This window comes from Exophiala xenobiotica (assembly GCF_000835505.1).
Source record: "Exophiala xenobiotica strain CBS 118157 unplaced genomic scaffold supercont1.4, whole genome shotgun sequence".
In the NCBI taxonomy this organism is placed as follows: domain Eukaryota; kingdom Fungi; phylum Ascomycota; class Eurotiomycetes; order Chaetothyriales; family Herpotrichiellaceae; genus Exophiala; species Exophiala xenobiotica.
The window spans coordinates 1381781-1394740 of record NW_013562491.1 but is presented as its reverse complement, the minus strand read 5'-3'; the positions used below and the strand labels follow the sequence as shown (position 1 = coordinate 1394740).

The 12960-nt window shown below is 52.0% G+C and overlaps 6 protein-coding genes across 6 annotated transcripts; 3 read left to right on the top strand and 3 right to left on the bottom strand.

Annotated features, from left to right (window-relative positions):
- Nucleotides 1-163: 163 nt before the first annotated feature.
- PV05_06698 (uncharacterized protein) lies at nt 164-1648 on the bottom strand (the record flags this gene model as incomplete). The annotated part of the gene is made up of 1 exon (XM_013459464.1): nt 164-1648. The coding sequence occupies exon 1, from the start codon at nt 1409-1411 to the stop codon at nt 164-166; it is 1248 nt and encodes a 415-aa protein (XP_013314918.1). The 5' UTR covers nt 1412-1648.
- Nucleotides 1649-1942: 294 nt separating this feature from the next.
- On the top strand, nt 1943-3011 carry PV05_06697 (uncharacterized protein; the record flags this gene model as incomplete). Its single annotated transcript, XM_013459463.1, has 2 exons — nt 1943-2172; nt 2219-3011. 2 exons carry the CDS (start codon nt 1943-1945, stop codon nt 3009-3011), a joined length of 1023 nt encoding a protein of 340 aa, XP_013314917.1.
- Nucleotides 3012-4114: 1103 nt separating this feature from the next.
- PV05_06696 (uncharacterized protein) lies at nt 4115-5185 on the top strand (the record flags this gene model as incomplete). The annotated part of the gene is made up of 1 exon (XM_013459462.1): nt 4115-5185. The coding sequence occupies one exon, from the start codon at nt 4115-4117 to the stop codon at nt 5183-5185; it is 1071 nt and encodes a 356-aa protein (XP_013314916.1).
- An 18-nt stretch (nt 5186-5203) lies between these two features.
- Nucleotides 5204-6577, bottom strand: PV05_06695 (uncharacterized protein). Its single transcript, XM_013459461.1, has 3 exons — nt 5972-6577; nt 5839-5919; nt 5204-5788 (listed from the first exon to the last, which is right to left on the bottom strand). The coding sequence occupies exons 1-3, from the start codon at nt 6393-6395 to the stop codon at nt 5661-5663; spliced, it is 633 nt and encodes a 210-aa protein (XP_013314915.1). The 5' UTR covers nt 6396-6577; the 3' UTR covers nt 5204-5660.
- A 135-nt stretch (nt 6578-6712) lies between these two features.
- Nucleotides 6713-10919, top strand: PV05_06694 (uncharacterized protein). Its single transcript, XM_013459460.1, has 3 exons — nt 6713-8693; nt 8739-9934; nt 9986-10919. The coding sequence occupies exons 1-3, from the start codon at nt 6975-6977 to the stop codon at nt 10386-10388; spliced, it is 3318 nt and encodes a 1105-aa protein (XP_013314914.1). The 5' UTR covers nt 6713-6974; the 3' UTR covers nt 10389-10919.
- Nucleotides 10591-12758, bottom strand: PV05_06693 (uncharacterized protein). The gene has a single exon (XM_013459459.1). It carries the CDS (start codon nt 12497-12499, stop codon nt 11351-11353), a length of 1149 nt encoding a protein of 382 aa, XP_013314913.1. The 5' UTR covers nt 12500-12758; the 3' UTR covers nt 10591-11350.
- Nucleotides 12759-12960: the final 202 nt, after the last annotated feature.

Sequence of the window (12960 nt, the reverse complement as noted above, 5' to 3'; positions counted from 1 at the left end):
AATACTACGGAAGAGTCCCTTGAACGAGGAGAGGAGAAGCTGCAGAGCAGAAGAATATGGATTCGGTTTACCAATCTGCTTATCTTAGTTCGCAGACATTAAGTGGGCCGCTTGAGTTGGCGTTCAAGCTGACGTACAGAGCTACGAAGATCAAACCTCCATGCTATTGGGGCGCCTCGTTGCGCTCATCTTGTGCGGGCGGCCCATTTCTATCATCCAAACTCGACACCGTCAGATCTCGACCCAGCCGAGCCAGCTCAGTTCTCCTTTGTTCCACTCGCGTCGCATGTTTACCGCTCTGCAGCTCATAGCGTGCCTTGGCGACACTGTAAATGCTGAATCCGAGGACAGTTGCTCCTGCCGCAGTCGCCAGTGCTTGGTCCAGATCCGCGAAGGAGTTAGCTGAGTGTGGATAGAAGTGACCAGCAAATATTTTCAGACGCAGCCAGATTGTGGTTGTACTGCCAGTAACCCCAAGAGCTTGATAGGCAAAATGAAAGGAATCTGCGCTAGGCAGCACGCTGAGTAGGAATGTGGCAGGTAAAAAGGCCATGCTAATCCATGCGCTTGCTCGTTTCTCTCGAGTCCATTTCTCGTATGTCCTGTCCTGTTGTTCTCGCAGTCTTTCCATTTCTGCTAACGGTGTACGCCTGGAGCCTTCTGCAAGCGCACTTGGTAATGTTTCCTCGGTGACTGATGGGTAAGCCTCAACGGCTTCTTGCGGAGCTTCACGATTCTCCGACAACGTTCCTTGTTCAGCCTCTCCCCCATTTGCTTCAGGAGCTCTTGGAGAGCGCAGCATGAGGATGACAACCGCAGAGGCAGTGACAGAGCAAACTGCCAGTATTATCATGATAGCGATGATAAGGCCGGTGAAGTCGGCAACGAACGATCGGCTGAAGGCCGGTTCATCGTCACTCTTTGCCTTCGATGGCTCGTATCGAATACCGAGCTCTTCGAAGCTTGAGAAGTGGATGTAACACTCTGCGGCAAGGCAAACGAGGCCAGCCAGTGCCACAGATATCGCACGACGGAGACATTGACTCCGAACAGCGATAAGGAACAAAATGACGCTAATCGCCATGAATGACTCGATGATGCTGAAAGGCGCCTCGATAGCGGCGATGTCCTGGACAAATTGATTGTCGTCCGTGTCAAAGCCGAGAGCGTTGGCATGGCTGTGCATCAGCCTCAACACTTGCGATATTAGGTGGCCCACAGCGACAGTTGGAAGCGTCAATATCGCGATCAAGTCGACATCAATAGATCCTGACTTTCGTTTCCTAGGATGAAGCGTCCAACAGACTAGAACAGATAAGATTGTAAGATACCAGCAGGCGATCGTGCCCGGCCCATAAAGTGAAGACACCAGGGCATATCGGCTTGACGGCTGTTGACCCGTTGCCCCCATTGTGGAAGTTGGCAATGTGGCTTTTGTCCCAGCCGCATAGTCTAGACAACTTTATGGAAGGCGGAAAAGGACGCTCGAAGGTTCCTCGCGAGGGTGTTATGTTGTTCTTGATCACTGTGCACAGCCTTACTTGCTTCGATCCACAGCCCGTCTACTCGCTCTCGTCGCCTACACTAAACTTATTTTGGCAAGCTGAAAGGCAGCCACCGTCCAAAGTGGACTCGTTGTGAAATAAAGACAGGTCTCAGCCTCATCATGGTAAGTGTCATGCAGCTGTGCTTTCAAGCAAAGATGTCTATATTCGAGACACTGTGGAATAAACATAGCACCACAAAGACTGCCAGCACCACGAGCACATACGAGGTATATGGCATGATGGGTGGGAGGTCACGGAGGTGAAGCCATTGATAGCCGGCTGTTCTTCGGGGAAATCTTTCTTATCGCGGGCGCCGCAACTTTCAAAATTTCCTGGAGGTTTGTGAACTTTCACTCTCCGTTCTGCGCACCCTCGGCCTTTCATCTTTGAGCAACATGGCGTCTGCATACAAGTCTGCTATGCGTTCCGGCGATCCTTCAGATTCAGATTCAGATTCAGACACAGACTCGATTTCATCAGCTCAAAGCAGCAACACCGTTCAAGCTGAATCGTCAGACGAGAATGAACTCCCTTCGCAAAAAGAAAAGCGCAGCGATGCCTCTCAGATACCGGCCGAGATCAGGAACCGCATACTAATGCTCACCTCTCGAGGAGTCTCGTACAGGTATGTCATTTTGCCAAAGGTCTCGACAACTAGCTCACATTTGCAGACATCGCCACCTTCTCAGCGATTTGCACTCTCTTCTCCCTCATACATACAAAGACACCAAGCTGGACACGAAGTCGTCGAACAATTACAACTCTGCTCTTAATGGTCTTGCCGACCTCCATTCTTGCAATTATGTCTTCTTTCTTGAAGCGCGAAAACATGGCCAAGATCTCTACTTGTGGCTAGCACGTGCCCCGAACGGACCTACAATCAAATTCAGCGTGACGAATGTGCATACCATGGCAGAACTAGGCTTCGGCGGGAACTGTCTCAAAGGCGGACGAGGTGTGGTGGTCTTTGACAAGAGCTTCGACGAAGAGATTGCAGGCCAGGAACATCGGTCGCTGATTCGAGAAATGCTTCGGGGAGTGTTCTGCGTGCCACCCAAAGGTGTTCGGGGTATGAAGCCGTTTGTTGATCGCATCATTGGCATATACGGCCTGGACGGCAAGATCTGGATTCGAGTCTACGAGATTCGCGAATCCGAACCGGATAAGACTAACAAAGAAGCTGTCAAAGGGGCAGATGTTTCGCTGGTCGAGATTGGTCCGCGGTTTGTGCTCACTCCAGTGGTCATTCTGGAGGGCAGTTTTGGAGGTCCTGTGATCTATGAGAACAAGCAGTTTGTCAGTCCGAACCAGCTGCGAGCCGAGACGAGGTTGAAGAGGGCTGGAAGATATGCCAGCAGGAGGGGAGGCGCAGAGGAATTGGCTGTGAAGAGAAAGAGCCTGGGACTGAAGACGGGAGTAAAGAGGAGGCCTTCGGCTTTGGACAATGCGCAGCTCTTCGGGTGAAATCGCTGTTCGTTGAAAAGGAACTACGATGAATCTGGTACCAATTTCCAAATCGACAACCCCTAAAAGGACTATGCTACAACTCAAGACATGCCTCAGAGGGGTGTGATCATTCGGCGCTCACTCCGTTTCCATCCATCTTCCTCCGAGCCTTGCCGAGCGTTACGGTACCAGTTTGATTGCCCGTCCCTAGCCTCTCGTGCGGCGACGTGGCTAACACCAGGCGAAGTTCTGGTGATATTGGCGATACCTTGTAAGGCTCCCGCATTGATCAGCCAAGTCTGGTCGCATCACTCTCCAGCCCAAAGTGATTTCAACAAGCAGTCCGTCGCCACAAGTCAGCCAAACAGCAGTCACAGTCGCTCATGATGCGGTGCATACGTTTCAGACAGAGAACAGACGTGATGATTGAATTGGTCACTAGTCACACAGGCTAATTGATGCTTAAAACACTGCGCAAGCCTTTGGCCAAGCGTAACTGGGGAGCGCAGGCGTCCTGGAGGCATCTGCCCAATTGTCTGGCAGTGCCGAGCTCGAACTAGCTGCGACTGAATGAAGATGAAAATGTGTGAGAGAAGTCGGTAGACGGCAAAATGCACAGGAGGATTATCGCCCAGAGATGGCATTTCACAATGGAAACGCACGCGTTGTGATCGAATGTTCAGCCTTAATTCCTCTCGCGAGCCTGATAGGCACGTGACACCTCGACGGCAAGATCCTGATTGGCGGACTGACCTTCGCCTGTCGAGCGGTGTAGGACATCTCGTCTAAGCGAATCTTCTCCTTTCCCGTCTGTATGCCACTCTCATCGTCCATCAATCTTTCGTGATGGAGGCGTCAAAGTCTGGTTGCTCTCGCCGGGAGAGCAACTTGGCCCTATGCGTCGTTTCAGATGCCAGCAACACATGCCTTCAATACACTTACCTCCACGATAGCCCCAATGCCGGGGTCTCAACTCTTTGAGACCATTGGAGTTGTGGCAGCGAGATAGCTGCCGACCGTGTTGATCTTACTTGAAAACAAAAACTATTAGCTGAACTCATTCATCCGTAAGTTATTCCCCCTGAAGGGCTACAGATCATCCATCTAACAGACTCCAGACCATGGCCATGCAAGACCTTGCCCCCGAGATCATGGTACACATCTACGAATCCTTATCTTCTGTCTCCGACATCATCAATCTATCCCTCACATGTCGCTATTTTCACGAACTCCTTCCTAAATCGCAGAAACTAGTCCTGTTCTTCAGCGCTCTAGATAAAGAGATGGGCCCATTGGACGATATATTGCAACTCCAGACTCAGAACGATAATCAAATACTTCATGTTCGGCGCACACCGCCGCTGTCTTTTGCTCTACTCACGCAAGCCGCGATAGTTGGTCGCGTGGCGGAGCGCTTCGTTGGGCTGTTCCCGACCTTTCGATGGACCGACGCAGAGAGCACGTCCCGTCGATTTCTGGACGACGTGGAGGCCAGACGTCTACGCCGTGCGGCTTACAGGCTCTGGAGCTATACACAAGCCTTTCATGTTCGATCCAGCGGCCGGATGCTACGTTTCGATACGACAATTGCCACGGAACGGCTCCAATTGCTCAGAACGTGGTCAACTGAGGAGCTGTACGAGCTTGAAGATCTGCGTTGCACGTTGGAGCAGATTCTCGCGACGGAGATTTGTCCGACCGATGGCGAGGTCTGGTCCAGGATGACTGAGCAGGCCAGGCATTCGCACATGCCGCTGTCCTTCCTGCATCCCTTTAATAGTGGCTTCGCGGGTCACACTGCGTCGTTCAATGACATGTTCCACAGCTCGCACGAAGTTATGGCTCTGGAAAAGACGAAGCCGTCTGTGCAAGAATTGCGGCACAAACACATGTCGGGATGGGGCAGTGATTTGCAGACTTTCTATCTGGTGCAGTCGTTCTTGAAGTTTTCGCCGGCTCAGCTTTTGTGGCTATACGACAATGCAGTGTCGAAAGCAGATGTGGAGAAGTTCATTGAGGCGCAAACTCATGATCCATGTTTCTTTGAGCGCGGGTCCATGCTGTTCCATGACTGGGTGGCGGTGTTGCATGACCGAGGCGTGGATGTGCAGCAGGCACGCGAGGCCATCTGGGCTGGAAGGGCAGGAATCGTGTTGGATGGTGTGGACAAGGACATGCGAGACCATAGATAGGAAGCCTGATAATGGATACAGTTCAAGAGCCCTTCTACTTCTGCTCTCCTGCCCTCGTACTCAATGACTATGCTGTTGATGTTCACAGGTGATCCTCAGTCCCAACAACGCATCATCCCTTGCTCCAGGCAGCATGAGATTCGCGAATGCGCCTACATAACGTAGCCTTTGACCCTAAATGCAGTTCGCAAGCTGTTCGTCGTAAGAGCGCGGGGCAAGCAATCTGCAATAGTTGGATAATAACGTAGAGGCAATGTAGAAATGATAGATGCTGCATGGCTCTTTTCTGTATCATTTCAATTGCGTGCGAAGTAAAAAGCCCTTCACTGCCCAATTAATCTACTCCCATAGCCATTCCATCGGCAAATGAACCATACGATGGATTCATGTTCACATCAATACATGTACCAAACTCAGGCTTGCGCCGGTTGGACGACGCCATGCTCTCCGAGACTTCGTGAAAGGAATGGCAGTTCTAGCAACACTTGTTTCCTTTGGCATCCGGTGCCCCTGAAGGCGTCATGTCAATCTTCACACCGCCAGTTGGCGCCTGCGCCCCATCACCCTGGTCGAGTGCCTTGCTTGAGACAATTCGGTAGATTTCTAGTACAAAAGGTCAGTGGCATGTCGTGGATGTTTTCTGGAACGCGTACCTGTGAGGATGTTCTGGAAGGCGAGTTCGACGTTGCTAGCATCGAGTGCGGACGTCTCGATAAATGACAGGTTGTTCTCGCCTGGAAAGATGTCAATATTCCGATCTCATAAACTGTCTCCGTGTGTACGCACTGGCAAATTGCTTGGCCTCTTCAGTAGGAACTGCTCGCAAGTGGCGCAAATCACTCTTGTTTCCGACCAACATGATCACAATATTGGCGTCCGCATGATCCCGAAGCTCTTTCAGCCACCTCGTGACATTGTCGTATGTTTGGTGCTTGCTGATATCGTAGACAAGGAGGGCACCCACGGCTCCACGGTAGTATGCAGATGTGATGGCTCTATATCTTTCTTGTCCCGCAGTATCCCAGATCTGCGCCTTGATTGTCTTTGTGTCCACCTGGATTGATCTAGTTGCAAATTCAACACCGATTGTGGATTTGGAGTCGAGATTGAATTCGTTTCTGGTGAATCGGCTGAGTAGGTTGGATTTACCGACGCCGGAGTCTCCTATGAGAACGACTTTGAATAGGAAATCGTATTCGTCGTTCGCCATGTCTGATCAAGTCGGAAGGGGTGTTAGGCAGCCAAAGTGAAGCGGGGATGAACTGTAGCGACGGAGGCGACAGATGGGTGCTAGAATCTGAATTGGGCCCTCGAGGGTTGCTAGGAGGATGATATGGCAAGTTGACTCAATTGATGTTGGGCCACGTCGTCCAGAGTGGCTCGGTGTTTGCGGGAGGTGTATGGGGAGACTCTGTCTGGAACTGCGATGGGCCTCAATCGGATCGGATCACGTGCTAGTGCTTGGCCGTTGGATGAAAGCTGTTTGAAACCACTGCTGCCACTTGCTCATGCAGAACCGATCAAATTACTCAGTTAAAGGGTTCCAGTTCTGAAGCCACTCCATGGCTGCTCCATATGTATCTGCTATCGCAGTACTCTACAGGTGAAACGCAATGTTTGACCTAGCGGCAATCTCAACCGCAACTTGTGCCTGCCATCCATGTCTTCAATCCATTTGTGTACATCCCGCCCCATTCTTGCCCGACCTACCTACCTAGTTGCGCTTGTCTCCATGTAAAAGCTTCTCTACTCGCTTGAACATCATCTCTTCCTTGTTTTGATTGTCAAGATGTCAGAGGACGGTGATTCTTCTTTCTCCGGAGATGACGAACCAGAGTATGAAGTGGAAAGAATCCTGGCTCAACGGACCAAGCACGGGAAGACTTATTATCTCGTCAAATGGGCGGGATATCCGGATGAAGAATGCTCGTGGGAACCTCGCGAACATTTTATGGATCATGCCACCCTGGTGGAATGGCAAAGTCAATACGCGGAGGGCGACTACCTCAGTGAGACTGAAATCGCCGCGTTGGAGGTAAAGATGAAGCAATGGTCCGACCGCCAGCGGGCACAAGACGAAGATATACTACCGGAATCTCCAGAACTCAGTCTGCCATCTGATAGCGGCAGCCCTGAGAGTTTGCCCGAGTCGCCGTCTTACAGTCCCCGTACACCGGAGATACAATCATCAAGAGCACCTCCCCCTCCGCCAAAAGCTCAAAGCACATCCGAAAAGCGGCGGAACTCACCGGTTGGCTCGGGAGAGCCGCCTGCGAAGCATCCTAAGGTGCAAGAGCCGACGCGATCAGATGTCCAAAACAAAACCCATATGTCGAACGCTAGTAACTCCTTGTCCCGCATACCAAGTTTTGGCCCTAAGAAAGGGGTCGCAACCAAATTACCTATTCAGTCCACTTCAACGTTAACACATGCTGCCAAAAGTCTACAAGATCGGACTGGAGAAAGATATAAGAATCTCAGGCATATGAATAATGCTATGAAATTTGCGCGTCGAGAACGCACTCCAGACATAAGGAAACTTGATCTGAGAGCGCCAGGCGACTTCGCCGTACCGAAAAGTATTCAAGAGGTTCAGGAACAAGACGCCTCATCTAGACATCGCGAAGAGTCTCCTTTATTTGTGCCAGAGACAATCCCCGCATCCACGCCCGAAGTTAGTACAGAGACCCACTTTCTTGCTGCCCGGTCAGCAAGCCCAGCAGATGTACCTCAGGCAGGAGAGCAAAGCAAAGCCTTGCCACCCACGTCGGAGTCCAGTCCAAAAAGCCCTCCTCGCGGTAGACAAAAAGGATCTGCTCACTCTGGGCAAGGTATATCTAGACCATCAAGTCCGGTTCGTCAGCCAGTCAGGAGAGGATTGGTACACTCGACGCAGGCTTCCCGTCCACGAAGCCGGACGCGGGAGCCGCCAAAGGAGAGACATGTGATTGCCACGAGGCCGCAGGCAGCCAACTCCAGTCTGGCGGCTATAGCACGGCGAGATGATCTCACCTCCTCCGGCAAACTTGCTGAGCTATCAGAAGGCAATATCGGAGCAAGTCGCGTCCCAATCCCTTCATCGGCTTCTAGCCGACAGAGTCCTACCCGTGAGTCGCTTAAGGAAACATCTGTAACTTCCAGAAGCGTCACACAACCATCAAACTCGAATTTAGCAAGCATAGTAAGACGAGATACCTCTTCTTCTTTGCGACGCTTTTCAGAAGTCACGGACAGCGATTTTCGGCCTCGACATCACCCGAATCCCCCACCTCCCGGACAGTTGGGGCAGTTGCTTACAGCCAAGAATGGGCGAAGTTGGTACTGGGGAGAAATAGTTGTCCTTCTCCGGTATGGCGAACACCAGGTTGGCCACGTCAAGATTCTCGGTCTCCCCGGTTGGCTTATCGCAAGACTCATATCGACCAAACAAGGGAGCCCTGAACTGACAATCCATTTCGAAGAGCGAAATGTTATGGACAAGATTCAGTTCCCTGCATTCGCTTCACAAGTAAGTCCAACATGGTATCCAGCAATCCACCACTGACAAGTCAAGCTCGCAGGTGAGATTGGTCTTGGGACTATTCAACCCTATCAAGATACAGCTTCGGCTGCTGCGAGTCTAGCAGCACACCTAGAGTCAAATGATATTGCTGCTGTGTGGGAGTTTCCCCAACCGACTACACCTGGGTTTGTGATGATCTTATACTCATCCTACGCACCCTCATGGCGCCACTTTGGCATCAAACGAAATCCGGAATCAGAAGAACGACTTCACTTGGTAGCTCGGAATATGCGTCTGGGACAGCGGGTTTCTCAGTATGAGGCTTCTTCGCCGCACATTGGGTTGGAAAGTTCCTTCTCAGGGCCCCGTCAAGGCACGCTAACGCCCGGTGCATCGGAAAGTGCGACTCTTACATCGCGGCAGACCACCTTGATATCCGGCGCTCCGGAAGCTGAAAAATCTGTATCACTACAACAGATTTTGCCGCCTATTGCTACGGATGCTGCCCCTTTAGCAGCAGGACAAATGGGCTTATTCGTCGACAGCCCCTCCGAGACACCAAAGGTTATAACCAAGTCGCCGTTTGCCTCGATACAGTCACCGAGGTCCCCAAATGCCTCACGACTAATTAGTAGCCCGCTGTCACCTCGCGACGTTGATGATGAGGGGTTTCTGCAAGAAGGTGCACCAGCGGCATTGACCTTTTCAGCATCCTTCAAAGACATGATGAATTTTGGTGACCGCGAGAGAAAGAGGCCAGTATTCTACATTGCTTTCGGACAGTCGCATCCTTTAGAGGCAGCCGCCGTCCAAAATTGGCTTCTCATGCACAACGTCAGTAAGCGGGCCATTTGGTCGGACGAAGAGAAAGACGCCTGGTCGGAGTGGCGGAGTGAAATCGGGCTCAAGCAAGGAATACTGTTATTCCGGAGGGGAGCCTCAAGGTATTATGACATGAAGTCTCTGGCCTTGTGTCTCTACCAGGGCATCATATGTTTCGATGTCTCCTTTCCGGAGGACGAAGGTTGGACCGGCCACGCAATCACCAGAGTCTTTACCAGGGGCACCGGTCTGTTCATTACGGAGAATACGTTGATCGACTATCCTGATGAAGTGCTGCGTGCGATAAAGTGGTTCCAGCAGCAATCCAGAGGCAAAGCCAAGACGTACAAGCTAGGTCTTGTGCCGGATGTTAGCGAGTGGCTGCACAAGCGAGTCCTCGAGTGTGACGAGGCCGTTCGAGACAAGTTAGTTTCTACCCTAGGGTTTCCGCTGAGTGGCGTACTGACATTGTGTAGGTACATTGGAATCCTCGAGATCGTCTCCCAGCTCGAGTCACAAGGATGGATCGACTGGAATTCCGCGACGAAAGGCGACCGTGCTCGGTGGCTTGTGGACGATGGGCCTGGTGAAGACTACCTGTTCATCCTGCCGGTACCCTCTGATCTGCCGGGCTATGAAGGTCTGACTTCAGCGTCGCGCATGGAACCCAGTCGTGTCGAGGCGCGTGATAAGATTCTAGTCCAGTATTTTGTCGGATGGGCAGCGTTGCACGTTGAGACTTACAAAAATTTTTACCTCCTGGATGAGGAGCAGACATGTGACACGATAAAGCATTCATGCCATGTGTATTTCAGGAAGCCGGCGAAGTTTGTGGAGATGATCGAGCGGCTTGAGCGGCACGCGGCAAAGAAGGGGTGATTGCAAGAAGGCACCGTTAGGCCTCTGCTACAATCGAGCGTCGATGTGTCAGGAACCGTAAAGAGCCAGAAAGAGCGCCCGAAGACGGGTTCTTCGACGGCCTCACGGCGGCCCTCGTCATTATTCGCTCAGCAAATGCCGTCCAGCGAGCGTCACATCAAGCGATGTAGTTGAGGGCTTACAAAAGATGCGGCACTCGCCTGTGATACCTTTCTACGGACATGCAGATGGGTTTTGGGGATCTCGGATCATGAACGTATTTGAAGCGGGTTTGTACAACATCAAGCGTCGGAGTACACATAGTATGGGGAGGAAGGATGGCTTTCAGTTTCGCAGGCTTGATCCATTGTCATTACGCACTTCTGAGAGCAGGTTACTTGTCATTTTCGGCTGCCAAATCGTGGCCAAGGGTGTGAAGTCATTGGGAGAAGACTCGCTTCTTCTTTCACGAAAACCGGATTGACATTGATGAGACTGTTCGTCTCCAGTTCCAAGTACCCTCTCGCGTCACGTATGGCTTTCTTAGACGTGGAACCCTCATGAGAATTCATCAGCGGTGCCTTGTTTTTCGAGGGACACTCAACTGCAGACATGTATAAGTATCCAACTGCAATTGATTTGCGAGGCCACTCTGTCCGCCTTCTTCCAGCGCGGAGGTTGAGAGGTGGTCGGCCTTCGGGGGTTGACTTGCGCCAAATCAAGATCGAGATCGATCGCTTTACGGAGTACATCCCCCAGATTTGCGCTGGTCGAGTCGAGCTTGCCGGTAGGTGGCCGGATAGACGAGACGAGACGCATGCAAGAACAGAAGCGATTGGACACGATCCGATCTGCCCGGCCGCCGCCTCCGATCAATGTACCATTGGCATGATGTTACTCGCATCATGCACGTATGCAAACGTCACATGTGCAATGCTGTGCTCATGCTAGAACGGTGTTCAGTTTCAATATCAATTTCATTCTCATTCTTCTTGCAGCTGATACTGGTCGCTTCTTTCGATGAGATTTTTGTAATATTCAACTAGTGTCTCGGGCTGAGGGACTATCCGCCACTCCATTTTCGTCAAGAATTCGAGTTCTAAGAGGGCCAATTCCTTCATGCTCACACCACCGACCCTGGCGTATGTCTTGTTGGTCCAAAATGAGTCACTCAGTCCTTTACTCGCTACCGTTGCGCTGGTGATTAAGAAACGGTGCACTGTCAGACTGCTGATCGTAAAAGCTGGGTATAAAGTGCAAAGCCGGTCAATGTAGTAAACGACGCTGAGTAAGATGGGCGGGGAGAGAGTGGCGTGCGTGGTGAGACGTTGGAGGTAGTCGAGGACCGAAATGCCCGGAGGAGCGCGGGAGTGGAAGCGTGTGAGCTGGCCTTCTTGAAGAGGAATCGCATCATTGTACCGGATTAATTCCATAAGCATGGAGGATATGAGGACGACTAAGTCGCGGGTATTGCAGGTCTCGTAGAGGAGGGGCATAATGCGCACAGGAGGGGCGTCAGGACGGGCTTTCTTCACCGGCGACTGAAGCACGGTATTGGTGGTGGGAACGTCGCCGTTCGAGGTCGTCGCAGGAGGGGTTTGAGCGGCGGGCTCGTCAGCGGAACGCTTAGCTTGTGAAGGTGCTGGCTGTATGGGAGTGTCTTCGGTTTTGGCCAGGGCGGCAGCGTCTGTTGGGCGGGCAGCGGTGGTCCGCTGCGGTGCCGTCCTTTCTCGGCCTGACGCGCGGGACTTTAGTTCCTCTTTCTCCGATAATTGCAAGCCTGCAATTGTGGATGTAGGTATGTTCGTGGTGGGTGAGGAGGACGCTTGTTGTTCTGGAGGAGAGTATTGGGTAGCAGCGTCAACCATTTTCACACGTGGACGCGCTGGAGGGCTGTATCTGTCCAAGGATCTCGTGCTCGGGAGTCGGTGGGCTTTGGATGGAAGCTCCGGCGAGGAGAAATGGTATTTTCTCGAAGGAGCAGAGACCGCTGGCTCGTTCAGCGAAGGTCGAGAGGCAGACTTTGTGGAGGTGGAGGAGGGCTGATCATAGTGTGCTGGGGGCCGTGGAGAGTAGGCTGCCGAGTCGAAACGGCGCGCAGGTATGGAGGGAGAAGGAGAGGTCGCTAGCATGGTTTATGTCAAGGCTGAGGCACCGAGCCAGGAGAATTGGAAGAGACGGTCAATGGGCATATCAAAATATGGCGAAAAATGGAGCGGCCCTCATATGTCGAGGCTGCGGGGATCGGAACGGACACCCGGACAGAGACTTGCGGTTCAAACAGAAAGCATACGGAACATGATAAACTCATAAATGAACAGAATAGTCGGGAAAGCTGTTACAAGGACAGGAAAGAGAAGTAACGACAGAGGTCCAGAAAGTGGAAAGAGAGGTGGAAAGGGACGATGAAGACTTGATCGGCACACAGACCGAGCCTCGTGCTTGAATGCGCTGCTTAGATTCGCCCTGTACTTGCGGGAATTCGGCTCAGTGCCGCAGCCCAGAAAGCCAGACAGGCATCACAGGGCCAGAAATTTCCCACTATCATCCACTGATCCAATGGACCCATCCACGCCCATCACACCCCCAGATT